At 37.7% G+C, this 13,060-nt stretch overlaps 2 protein-coding genes across 2 annotated transcripts in view; both read right to left on the minus strand.

Annotated features, from left to right (window-relative positions):
- Positions 1 to 8,708, minus strand: part of LOC133520547 (A disintegrin and metalloproteinase with thrombospondin motifs 1-like) — a 67,794-nt gene extending 59,086 nt beyond the window's left edge. Inside the window, exons 1-4 of the mRNA XM_061855028.1 lie at positions 8,040 to 8,708; positions 7,854 to 7,966; positions 7,598 to 7,760; positions 5,225 to 5,390 (exon numbers count right to left, since the gene is read on the minus strand). Coding sequence (XP_061711012.1) covers positions 5,225 to 5,390; positions 7,598 to 7,760; positions 7,854 to 7,966; positions 8,040 to 8,589 — 992 coding nt within the window. The 5' untranslated portion in view covers positions 8,590 to 8,708. The remainder of the gene's footprint in view (positions 1 to 5,224; positions 5,391 to 7,597; positions 7,761 to 7,853; positions 7,967 to 8,039) is intronic.
- A 1,624-nt stretch (positions 8,709 to 10,332) lies between these two features.
- LOC133520549 (uncharacterized) lies at positions 10,333 to 12,876 on the minus strand. The gene is made up of 2 exons (XM_061855034.1): positions 12,737 to 12,876; positions 10,333 to 10,851 (listed from the first exon to the last, which is right to left on the minus strand). The coding sequence occupies exons 1-2, from the start codon at positions 12,854 to 12,856 to the stop codon at positions 10,441 to 10,443; spliced, it is 531 nt and encodes a 176-aa protein (XP_061711018.1). The 5' UTR covers positions 12,857 to 12,876; the 3' UTR covers positions 10,333 to 10,440.
- Between the last annotated feature and the right edge of the window lie 184 nt (positions 12,877 to 13,060).

Here is a 13,060-nt window from a genome sequence, read left to right on the forward strand (position 1 = left end):
ATGAACACAGCAGACTGTAAATCAGTGACCGGGAATTCCCTAGGGTTAACTATGCACGTAGTTTCAATTGTGTAGTTTTAGATGAGTTTTTGGTAAACGTTGTCAACTGATGCAACCATGTGACGATTTTGTGTAGGCACTATTTATATCACTATAAATAAATGAATAAATGCTTAATATACCTAGTATAAAAAATTTGTTATAATCATAACTATTACGATCAGAGCATTCGACTCCCATAGTTATAAAAGTATTCACATAAACCGGCATTAACAGGCCGTCTCAGTCCACTCGGCGCCTGTGCTGATTGGTATGAATCGTACACATTGACGATGATCTTCATCAATATTTGCTGACTTATTGATTAGATGTTTTTTATATTGATTTCTAGCTGATATAGGCACCTTAAGCTTAAGCTGTAAACTAGGTACATAGTGCAATGCCAAGAGACGGTCGTTAAATGCGATCAAGGACAGGAGCAGACGGAACTAACGGGCCCGGAATTGTGGTCACGCCCGCGGTCACACAAAGGCTTGGCACCGTATTGTCATAAACAGCACCGACGAGTCCTGTTTCGGTGAACCAGTATAAGGAGGGAATTGACGCGACGTTCAAAATAATTTTACTTAGTCGCGGAGTATCAATGTTACCGCACTTTTCTTTTCCCTAGCCTTGCCCTTTACTGGTTGCATTGTATTTCTTTCCCTTTTGTTAGCATATTGAGGAAAAATATGCAGTTAGCGTAAATCCCTAAATAACAAACCACGAAATAAATTGCAAGAAGCCCAAGTAAAATCAGTCACAGCCTCTAGGAAAACGACTGACCTTGTGACCTAAAGTAGACCAATTTATACCTAATAAAGATGTTTTCCTTTAGGTACCAAAAAGTGACTGATTCATTTCTCTTCTTAATACGGTGAACTTCAAATGCACGCTAATAATGTTAATAAATGCTTAATCGAGCATTTAATAGCATCGTCCGAGATCACAATTAAACTGGAAACACTCGGCGAGCAATGGCAATAAAGGGCCAGCAACATCCGACGACGACAGACGACCCTGGGACGCATTTAAACCTTAATGGAAACCAAACAATGAATTCTAATTAAATTCACATATCACCCGACTAAGGATACAAAGGGTCTGCACTGCAATTACACTTCCTCGAATATTTGCCAAGAAACGTTTTGTTATTGTTTCGAGGCCGTTGTTTTAAACTTTTGCTACGTCACTAAACTGTTTACATGAATTGTTGAAACAACATGTTTATGAAACGAGTAAGTTCGTGACAAGCGCGAAATTGTAGGTAAACGCCGACATGTATGTATACCTACATTTGTAAATGCAAACTCCAGCCAAAACCTCTAACTAGGTTAAAGTTGGCTTTTGGCCAAGTAGTAATTTAAAAGCCTTATGAACAATAAGGTGTGAATTTGCCATTGTCAAATTGTTAAATTATTTCCCGCCAAAGCATTAGCACTTACCGTACACCTCCACGTATCCAGTGGTTATTAATTTTTACGATATCTTTTACTGTAATTAATTAGACGGTGATATAAATCGCATGAGATCTCGCGTATTGAATTATATTTAGGTTGGTAATTAATGTTTTTCTATTCCTGATTACCGTTTAAATTTCATCATGTATACCACAGAGGAGAATGGGGATTACGTCTGCAGGAAGAATTTTAGGTACATAATATAATTGATGGTTTAGATTTAGGTACATAATATATTTGGATCTTTGTTCACCAGTAGGTAGATTAAGTCCGATACGCATATCAAGTTAATTATTAGAATTAACTGTTAAAATATTACAAACAAATGTCAAAATATGTGTCTGTGTATGTACATCTACTTTGACATTTATGGTAAGCGTTAGAAGAGAGAATTACGAGAGAACGGAAGATCACTAAAATCTACGCGATCGGAGCTGCGGGGACAACTAGCTACATAAAATACATATATACATTATAAAATACCAAGATAGCTTGTATTTACCCGAATTCAGTATAAAAAGCTTATAATGTTATGTCATGCGTCAAATACACCTACAAAAGGCATGTAGTGGTCAAATTTTAGAGCACACGTGCTGCATTGGAATATGAGAGGTAGTTGTGTCATAGAGCGACATTTGGATATAACTCAATCCTTGATTTGATATATATTGAATTACATGTATCTCTGTGCATTGCGCTTGCACCAATACACAAGGGCGACCTAGATGCACTGAAAGGTAAACGTAAGCTCACGTCGCAAACATCTAAACTCCATTCCAAGGAGATAGGAGTTTTGCCGTTAATACCTAAAGTTGCAAACCTTAAAGGAGATAAAAGAGGATAGCATCTTTAGCCGACGATTATTACAATATCAAATTAAGAATAGATGTTTAAGAAATAAATGCCGCTCATAATCATATTACTTTCAGACTTGGTTCCTAGTAAATTCTTTATAGGATACTGATAGATAACCCATTTTTTGGAAAACAGATACTTGAGATCAATTTATAATTAAAACATTTGAGAATATTGTTATGCGATAGGCTATATAGTAAACGCCCCTTATATTGGAACAGACACAGGTAATGGGATGGTATAGACAAATACTGTAAAACAAGTAGGTAATCATGAGGTTTTAAACGCTGACAACATTTTACCATAAACAAGGGCCAAAGAGCTGCTTAAGTTTATTTTTCCATTGATATTTGTTAGTTTGAAAATTAATGACACCATACATCCCATTACTGGAGAAAAAACCATAGTTTTAATTGGTTAATAATATCAACCCCAATTGCAGTAGCTTTCATTAAATACATAGAAAACATAGAGGATGAATTGGAAAATCCACTTTTAAAGCATAAAGCGGCAGAAATTTTACAGATGTCGGTGAAATATCAACAATACTCCAATTTTTCTCTTAAATGTCCCATGATTGGTGCCGTTATCTTATATACTGTGTGATAATGTATAATCCTTGCTATTTTTAAATTTCTTCAAACTTTTCACATCCCTTCTGATTCAAAATCTCTAAACTATGCCTGAAGTTACGTTGTAAGAGATTAAGAATGGAAATAAAAAGCAATGAAGCCTTCTTAATAGGACTTAGGACTAAAAACTTCTGTAATTGAATTTATATTGAGAAAGTTTCAGAGGAAATTGGCCACTGAAATCGCATTCGGCGGCCTATCTTAAAGGGGACGATGGGGACCCATTCAAAGGTGGCGCATGTTTTAACTGGAGGCCTATTCAGAGTTCAGTTTAGTTTTTTTTTTATGAATGGCATCTGTCTAGTGGGAACATTTTTCCAGCGTCAAGGTTGGAAGATCAAATTTATATAACGATTTCGACAATAGATGCACTTAATTCTTCATTAGCTGCACACTTCCACATTAGTTTACTGGATAATAAGCAAAAGCAGAAGTAAGATAACTCTGCAATGATTTTGATAGCACAGACTGCGGCAAGTGTTATTCATTCGTCATATTTTCATAGAAGTTTGACGTTGAAAATAGCACTTCCACAGTGCTATCAATACCGCTGCAGACATATCTTGGTCTAACCCTATCTGGGGGCACAATAATGTAATAGCTTGATGTGACCATAGATAGAGTTGGTGATGTTTTTGGTGTGATCAATATTACACTTTGAACAACGTTCATGAGCAAATAACAAAAAAATATACTCGAGACGCTTTCGCTGTTCACCCGGAAAGTCCGGGCCTATTCAGATAGGTAGTAATTTCTTCTTATCAAACGGCTAAGGATATAAGCTCTTCCTCCTCCTGCTTTATGCTATCTCGAAGATTGAGTAAATATTTTCTATAATGATTACTAATGAAAAATGATGTAGATACTTTGATTCATCAAGGCGATTTATTATTTATTTATTTAACCTTTATGGCAAAATACAAAAAAAGTACAAATGGCGGACTTAATGCCTTAAGGCATTCTCTACTAGTCAACCATTGGGACAAACAGAAACTTACAATTGGTGCGGAAAAGAAAATCAGTACAGAGAGATAAAAGTCTAAACACTACTATTATCAATAAACATGCATAAATACATAGTATTGTAATACATACATATACCATATATATATACATACACATATATATAATATATATATATTTGAAATATTGTACCCATTTACAACCGTCATATTGTCTAACAACGTTGGTGTACGTCTGAAAAGTATTTAGGTATGTAATTGGCGATTTGTTTACAGAAAGCCTACTGCGAAACACGTATAGTATATGTCAAAAGTGGGAGATCATATTTTTTTTGTAATTTCAAAGCTTACCTACTTCTTACTTACTTCAGAGCAAAGGTCTCCATTTCATCTTCAACAAAAATGCTTTCATTTGTCACGAATGTTATCTACAGGTCGCATACTCAATAGATTCTCGTGAAATTTTGTGAACGGGTTCGACAATTAAATTAATTAAGTATATAGATTTTATTTGACCATTCCGTTATTCGAAATATAGGTAGATAGGAGTCATGGGGTTTCGCAATGTCTACAGCTCACATAGCCACTGATATTATAAGAAGATATCTGAAGCTACATGTACGAGTAGGTATACTGTATAAACGGCTATCGGCATGTAGTGTTGATAACTATTACTAGTATTACTACTTATGTTTTCTATCCAAATGTTTATTTTTAGTTGGTGTCTAGACTACATGTTCAATGAATATAACAGGAATAAGTCAATTATGATACTGACCTCAATTCTAATATAACAATCTTAATTTAAGTTACAGATTATGATATATATATTTGCAATGTGATTAACTGATAAAGCACCATGTGTTAATATGTTAGATATAAATCTTTTTCATAAGTTCGGCAAAATTATAACTCATGTGAGTCATCTCAATTAACACGATTGTTCTAGTTTTCTTTTTACTATATCGGTACTGACACAGCCAGCTCATATGAGAAATCGAAGGCACTTTCGAGCCTCTTCTCGGAAGATATCAGTGGACAGTTTGACGCTTGGAGATGCGAGGAAAGTAAGCACTACTCAATCTGTTAATGACCGAGTGATGAGATGACGGAGGCACTCGTTAGCCCCTAGTCGTCAGTGATGGTGGCGATGACGGACTACTCGCGCGAACTGATCGTAATCCTTATAGACGGGGGCAAAGCCCGACGGCCCGCGGAGCGTCAATCAAGCCCGTATGGTCTGTGAATAAACTAGTGAAACGTACGAGGTACTTACAGATGAGCCACCTCGTGCGCGATAACGAAGGCACTCGTGAGCCCCTCGTCGCGGATAATGGCGGCGGAGCGTTCACGCGAGCAGACCCCGGAGACGGGAGCGAAGCCCGACGGCCCGCCGAGTGGCGCACGGGTCAGCCAAGCCGCTGCATCCCAACCCGCACGGTCTGGAAATATGCAAGTATTAAGTACTGGTGCATAGACAAGGAATATTAAGATGCATAAAAGAATTATTATTATTATTATTGAAACTTTATTGCACATAAAAAAGAGTACAACAGGTAGACTTAATGTCAATAGGCATTCTCTACCAGTCAACCATAAGGCAAAACATAAAAACTTCAAGGTGGGTGCAGTGAGAATTAAACAAAAAAACCATAACTTTTGAGCGAAATAAAATTTCTAAATAAATACTATAGTATGTTTCATTATACCTTATGACTATGAGTACACTAATATATACATAAGTATATATGGATAAACAAGGATAGATACATAATGCATAATATAATAAGCATAAGGATAGGCTTGTAATGTTTTGTAGTATTGCCTGTAAACATGTTTCAATGTGGTGGTAAATAAATAAATTCTATGTCTTCTATGTCTATATACATACAATTGCACGTACGTTATGGGTTACCTATCGACTAATTCCCACTACGCCTGCCTTAGCAGGTGGTTATAAAGCAAACGTTTAAAAGTTAACTTGCTTGGAGCCTGTCTGATCGTCAGAGGGAGTGAATTCCAGAGACGGATTGCTTGTACGGTGAAGGAAGAAGAGAGAAAACAACTATGATGAGGGATTACTGAGAGTTTAAGAGAGCGGGAGGAACGTAGTTCACTACCCGGGCGAGGGGTTACATTACAAAGCTAAATCTACATTTTAGGTAACTGGGAGCAGAAGGCTCGAACAGTATTGAAAAAAGCAAACAAATAATTCTGAGAGTCCTACGCTGACGAATAGGGAGCCAGTTAAACTGGCGACGGTAATGAGATATGTGGTCGTACTTGCGCAGACCGAAGATAAAACGTATGCCATTATTGAGCAAGCGATCGAGCCTGTTAAGAATATCTACCAAATAAATATTGCAGCCGCAATTATGATCCTAAGGGCGAGTAGGTGTATGGTAGGTGGTGGTGGTATATGCATTCACCTACTATCTGATTAACTAAAAGCCTAGATTAGAAGCCTGAACGAATTCTGGAAACTTCGGCTATGTTAAATAGTACCTACAAGTTCCGTACAATAATTTTATTCATCGAAAAGCTAGTTATGTAAATATTACATTAAGTTCAGGGAAATGCATTGGCACCTAGAATGTATCTACAAATCAGGATTTGAACTCACGAACTCCGGTTTGAAAGTCTCACGCTGACGGTTACTTAGAAATTTTATAGAATTTCTACTTCTATAGTTGTGCTATAAAGTTTTTCATTTCTTTTTTATTATTATTATACACAAATACTACAGCCAATACAAAAATACATATTACATACGCAAAAAAATTACTGATTAGTAAGTATTTAATGATATCTACAAAACAACAAGCTAGTGGAAAAATGAACAGAAAACAAATTCGCAGAATTTTTACTACTCGTATAAAATTTTCTTGTTATTGCCCCGAGTTATGCAATAAAGATTAATTTAAAGTGCCTCAGTGTATATCGATCCGACAGATACTTTGGTATTATTAGGTTAGAACGTGAAAGCAGAGCTTAAATAATATATCGTACATCTCTTATACTTGCTAATCAAAGGCGTTTTCAATCACAATAATTGGAATAAGCCCAGGCAGTCTATCTCCGGAACCACGGTTGCAATGTCGGAACATAACGTCGGAGGAAATTGTCTTTAATTTTATACGTGATTACGTTTCGATTTAGATTAAAAAAGTAGTTTAAGCAGGAGTTGAATACCTATATTTGATGTTAGTATTTTAGACTTATCCCTGTTAGGTCAACGTCGTCGTCCTGTCGGTCATTAGGTATCTAGGTTATATCAAAATTTATTTTTAACATTTTCGTTGCAGTCGATTCATTGTGCATGGCTATTATAACAATTTACGTCATTTCTTTTCAGATCGCTGAAAAGAAAGGATCTAATTTATAAGCAAGGGCGGATTACCTGTATCCGTAGCGGATAATAATTTAGATATCAATATTTGCGTAATATCTATTTATTTTATATTTATTTATATTTATTCACTTAAATACAATGCAAGTTTACAGCATAGCTCAGAAGGATTCTAACACTGACTAAAGAGTCTGACACATTGACTAAAGTGTTATGCATGTTAAACTGTTCTGGGATAAAACAATCCTAATTTTAGATAGTATTTCACTAATACTGTTCATAAGGCGGTATCTCACTCACCTGGTGGCAATTTCATTAAATGTCTGTAGTTCCATTTGTTTACAGCTTCCAGCGTCTTCTTAACATTCCCGTATTTCACTACAGGGTCGTTTTCCAAGTACAACTGATTGATCACAAGCGTCATGTTCGAGCTCACCGATGGATCGTTGAAGATAGCACTGACCTAAAACGTTATACTAATAAATAATAATGTACAAAATTACTGGCGTGCTCTGAAATATCTCATCAATCAATTTCACGAAAGGAATGTACTTACAATATTCATTAACGCTAAAATATAATGCCTCACTCGTGTTTCATCTTGACCGTGAAACTTCATCATTGTGTGATCTGCCACAATGGCCATTTCTAACCACAGTTCCTGGGGGCCTGTAAAGATAAATACACCATCAGAAATGCCGCCACGGAATTTGCTAAGGTACTCGGTAAACATAGCACACACCTGTTACGGGTCTGGATACTATTACATTGCGATATTCCTGGACGTCACGGTCATGGTTGTGCCGCAGACGCACTTGCGGCATCGGAGTCGCCGGCTCCTCGTCAGATAGGTCAAGTTCAAGATCGTATACAGTGTCGCCCGTAAGGTTATACGCCGCCGGCTGCTCCGAGAGTAATACATCTCTTCTCTTGAGCACATGAGCACCGTCTCCGTTCTCTTTGCCTGTGGGCTGCAGCACAAACTCTTCCCCATCTACTTGCAGAAGCCCGTAGAGTTGGTCCCCGCATTCTGTTACTGTCGCTGATGACTTTTCCTCGTACAGCACTCGTCCCGTGTAAAACTGGCACTCGTTGTAGTAGGGAGATCGTATCGCCGTGTTTTCCTGAAGCTCCAAATGCCAGCCGAGCAGCTGGAGGTGTCGCGTGTCGCCTGGAGCTTCTCGTCGCGTGCGGTGGAGGGTGGTGAGGAGCAATGGTTGCGGCGGGGGGCGCCAGGCACCGGCGCAGAGGCCGGCGAGCAGCACGAGCGCCGCCCTCAGCCAGCGCACCATGTCCGCGCGACGCCGCGGGCTCGGCCTATCTGCGCGCGCGTCGACTCGGGCTGTGCACTCACGCGTCCGCGCACATGGCGGCCGTCTCGGCGCGCGGAAGGTAAACGACTCCGCGGTTTATAGATTGCATGGGTTCACGCAGTATGCGTCATAGTAAACAAAGGGCGCGCTTCTGTTTTTGTTTTGTAATTGCCTAGCATACGCAGCTATCTAGCGGCCCTTTATCATAATGTGGCCATATGGTATCGGAAATATGAGAGCTAGCGTTGATACAACAATGTATATACCTAGTTACTTTTAATTATATTCTAAGTACGTTTCTTACGTATTATTCGCATACATATATTATTATTACAATAAGTTTACATAAACCTATTTTATGCTTGCAAGGGAAGAATGAGATTTAGGATATTTTGAATAGTAATGATACTAATGATTTATTGGGTATACAAACTTGTCTTCATTGCTCTTTTTATTATATTTATTTATCACTAAGTACCTAACAAAATTTCCCCGGGGTATTGGGTCGTGTATTACTTAGTCATAAAACTCATAAATTCGTATAATATTTGTATAATGTCCATACCTCCGTCAGGAATCTCGACATCTTATTAAAACCAAAACAACACAATGGCAATGTTGCTTTTCCCTTGACGCAACAAAAACGTACGTACAGTCAAGTGTAAAAATATGGGTGTACACATCTTATTCAAAAATATATCCCATAGCATCTTATTCCAGTGTAATAAGAGCGTAGTACCATATTTATGAGACGATTCTTTCGATATATATTTTTGCACTTGACTGTACTGTAATTTTATTATGAAATGTTGTATGTAGTAGATTAATGTATTGATCTTGTCAAAGCAGAGCAGGTATGCAAATGTTTCACTGATATGGCTGAAATTTAATAACCATACCTAATTTAGAAAAAGATGTCAAATGAAAGATTATTAGTATTAGGTACTTACCTACCTATTTAGGTACATGTATGTTCCATATTTACTCATTAGGAGCACCAATCGGAACCTAATATAAATATGAATTTATATTATTGTATTTTGCGTTACCGTAGACGGAACAGAGACTGCTCTAAGTAGATATTAGGAAGGAGAGACTCATACTCATACCTACTCAAAATCTTTATTGCATATCACATTGTATCTAAACCTATTACATAGAATTGTATACAACATGACACCCTGTAGGGCGCAGCAAACAGTTTATTCAAGAGGAGATCGAGTTTTTTGTACAAGATATTATATAATCATTATTTACCGTATAGGTTCTTTATTAATTGCCGCTGGGACGTCGTTGCCGCTTGGTCGTTAAAAAAACATTTATTGTATTAAGCTTTTTCCATGAGATGATCTTTTAGTTTTTTAAAGAATTCATTGTCGGACTTCGTGTTATTTATTTCGTTGCTGATTTTGTTGAATATTTTTATTGCCATAGTGTTAGGACTTTTTGAATGTAGTTTTAGTTTTGAGGGGATAACCTGCACCAGCTTAGACCTGCTTATTGTTCTCGTATTGTTTATGCATACTAATTAATTTAAACTATTTATTTAAAAAAAAAACACATATTTATGATATACATCATACCATCATACCATCGATATACATATTATCGATGATTCTTAGAAATCGTTTATCATCATAAGACGCTGTTAAATATTTCATCGGGAGTTTTTAATTTGACGGTTATTTGAACCTGTGATGGTCGAAATGAAAAATACGGTACTCATAATTGTGCTTACTACTTTTTTAATCTTTTTTTATAAAATAAGGTTTAATAAACAAGTGTGAAGTAACTATTGTTTTAAAACAGATTCAAGCGCTACGTGTCGTGTCAATTCTCTATATCAGACACAGCTCTTTTGTTGCGGGATCCTTTGATAGTGTCCAAGTACCTGTAGAGATTCTGTCTTTCGTCCTTACTAAGATCCTCAGTTTTATGTACGTAGTAAGACAAGGTCCCGTCTTCTTGGTCCGTGATGGAGCCTTGTGGCGCTGGAGTTCGGTTGGAGTACTTAAGTGTCAGAATGACGCCCTCATCTTTAGGTTTCACGTTGCCGTAGAAGAGATAGTTGCGCAGGTTCTGAGACAAGTACTTGCCGATGTTGCCAACCTGGAAGTAGCCGGTCTGTCTGAAGCCCTCGAGGGTGAACTCAGGGTGGCTCCTCAGCTCGTTTGCAAGTGTCTGCACATCGCTCACTCGTATGGATAAGTCTTTCAATGGTCCACCAGAGTCTTGGAAACTCTGAAAAGCAAAACATTATTTTTATCTCGAGCCTCCTTCACGTACTCTTATTAAAATGGATTAGTAATTAGTTCATGCAGCAGCAGCATCAGGTCATGATTTGATATTGAGTGGACATTTAGTCTCATTCATTTTTCGTAAATAGTTTTTATTATTCGATTTTTAGTTTAAGGTAAGGTTGATAAGAGCTTGTGAGTGACGCTTGGCTAGACGTATTTTTAACACTGAATTCGTAATTTTTCCTTAATATTCAGGATTTTCCTCGAGTCCGTCTGACTTGTCAATCCTCTCTAAATCTATCCTCCGCCCCACCGCTGGCCCAATCCCTCAACCCCCCGATCCTTCATCCTCACATCCCCTCAACCCCTGAACATTGAACCCCTAGATCCTGAACCCCCAACCCCTCGACCCTGAACCCCCAACCCCTTAACCGCCAATCCTCACCCCATAACTCAAAACCCCCAACCCCTCATACAGCACCCTCTGAGGAGGCGTCCCATGGAGGTGACGCATTTTTTTTGGAGCTAATATTTACGAAAATATTTTGTTTATCAAAATTTTTTGAAAAACCCTATTCGTTTTGAAAGACCTATCCAACGACACCTCACAAGCTCACAGCATACGGTTAAAGCAAAAAAAAATCATTTCTACTTTTTCTTACTAAGTACTTTGTCAGCGTGATTGATATACACCGTGTTTTTATTGAATTCCGTTAACTTCGGGGTATCGGTAAGTACGTTTAAGGAAACTAAATGGCATAGTTAATTAAAAAAAAAAGTTGTTATTTTTTAAAGTATTTTTATTTTTATAAAAAGTAATTAAATGTTGCATATAGCGTTGTTGTAACACGGGCATTACATTCAACTCGACCAAACAATTGAAAACTGTGACATATCAATGTCATTTCGAACATCGATCGTCCGAGATAGTACTTACGATTAGTAGCAAATGTATGAACTCTCACTAAACACTAATCAATATGTAAACAGGCCTTAAGGCAAGTGCACACACTCGTAAGGGCCTTATAAAATAAAAATGAATGATTGATTATCTCCGAAATGGAGTTAATTAGAATACCGAGAAAGTTACTTAATTTAAGCTCAGGTATGCACCCTCGAAATTAACGGAAATAAAAAAAACACGGTGTATATATCCATGCTAAATTACAGCTTTCTAGCATTAACGGTCACGGTGCAAAGCCGCCGACAGACAGACGGACATGGCGAAACTATACCTAAGTTGACTATGGAACCCTATAAACGTTAACGCAATTCTCTCTCTTCTTCCTCGCGTTGTTCCGGCATTTTGCCACGGCTCATGGGAGCCTGGGGTCCGCTTGACAATTAAACTAAGATTTAGCGTAGGCACTAGTTTTTACGAAAGCGACTGCCATCTGACCTTCCAACCCAGAGGGTAAACTAGGCCTTGTTGGGATTCCTTCACCGAAAAGCGACTGGTAAATATCAAATGATATTTCGTTCATAAGTTCCGAAAAACTCATTGGTACGAGCCGGGATTTGAACCCGCGACCTTCGGATTGCAAGTCGCACGCTCTCACCGCTACGCCACTAGCGCTTCGATACGCAATTCGATAACATTTATTTTATTTTATTTACGTAGATTAATTAGGCACTCTAAGGGCTTGTTTCACAATGTCCAAGTAAAGTCCTGAAAAAGCCACTTGCCACTTATCTGACGAATAAAGATATCGTTGGCGTTTCACAATTTTCAATAAGCTTAACTAGTAGATACTGGTAGTGGTGGTACTGGTAGTACCTTTACTACTTAAGGTAGTTTTATCTGGCAGTTAATTTATTTGTTAATTAGTTATCCTTTACTCAGACTTTGTGAAACAGGCCCTTAAAGTAATGAATTGTATTTTTACCTGGAGATTAGCAAGCGTAATCAAATATCCGACGACATTCATCTTCTCTGAACAAATATGGCGCGATGTGTTCACTTCAACTGTCCCTCCGACTTTGAGGCACAAGTCCACTTCCAACATTTATAATTAGTATTCGGACGAGACCACATTGGCTAACATTATTCCAAATTGTTTTGTGCAGATGTAAATAAGTGTCTGACAATTGGTCCAAATTTACATAAAAATATAGGAGGTTTCGTGCCATTTTTACGTGTTTTGTGTTCTTCATGTCATTTTTCTGAGATAATGTATGAGTGGAATTAATTGATGACAGGTGTCTTTTGC

The sequence above is a fragment of the Cydia pomonella genome, chromosome 8 (genome assembly GCF_033807575.1).
Source record: "Cydia pomonella isolate Wapato2018A chromosome 8, ilCydPomo1, whole genome shotgun sequence".
In the NCBI taxonomy this organism is placed as follows: Eukaryota; Metazoa; Arthropoda; class Insecta; order Lepidoptera; family Tortricidae; genus Cydia; species Cydia pomonella.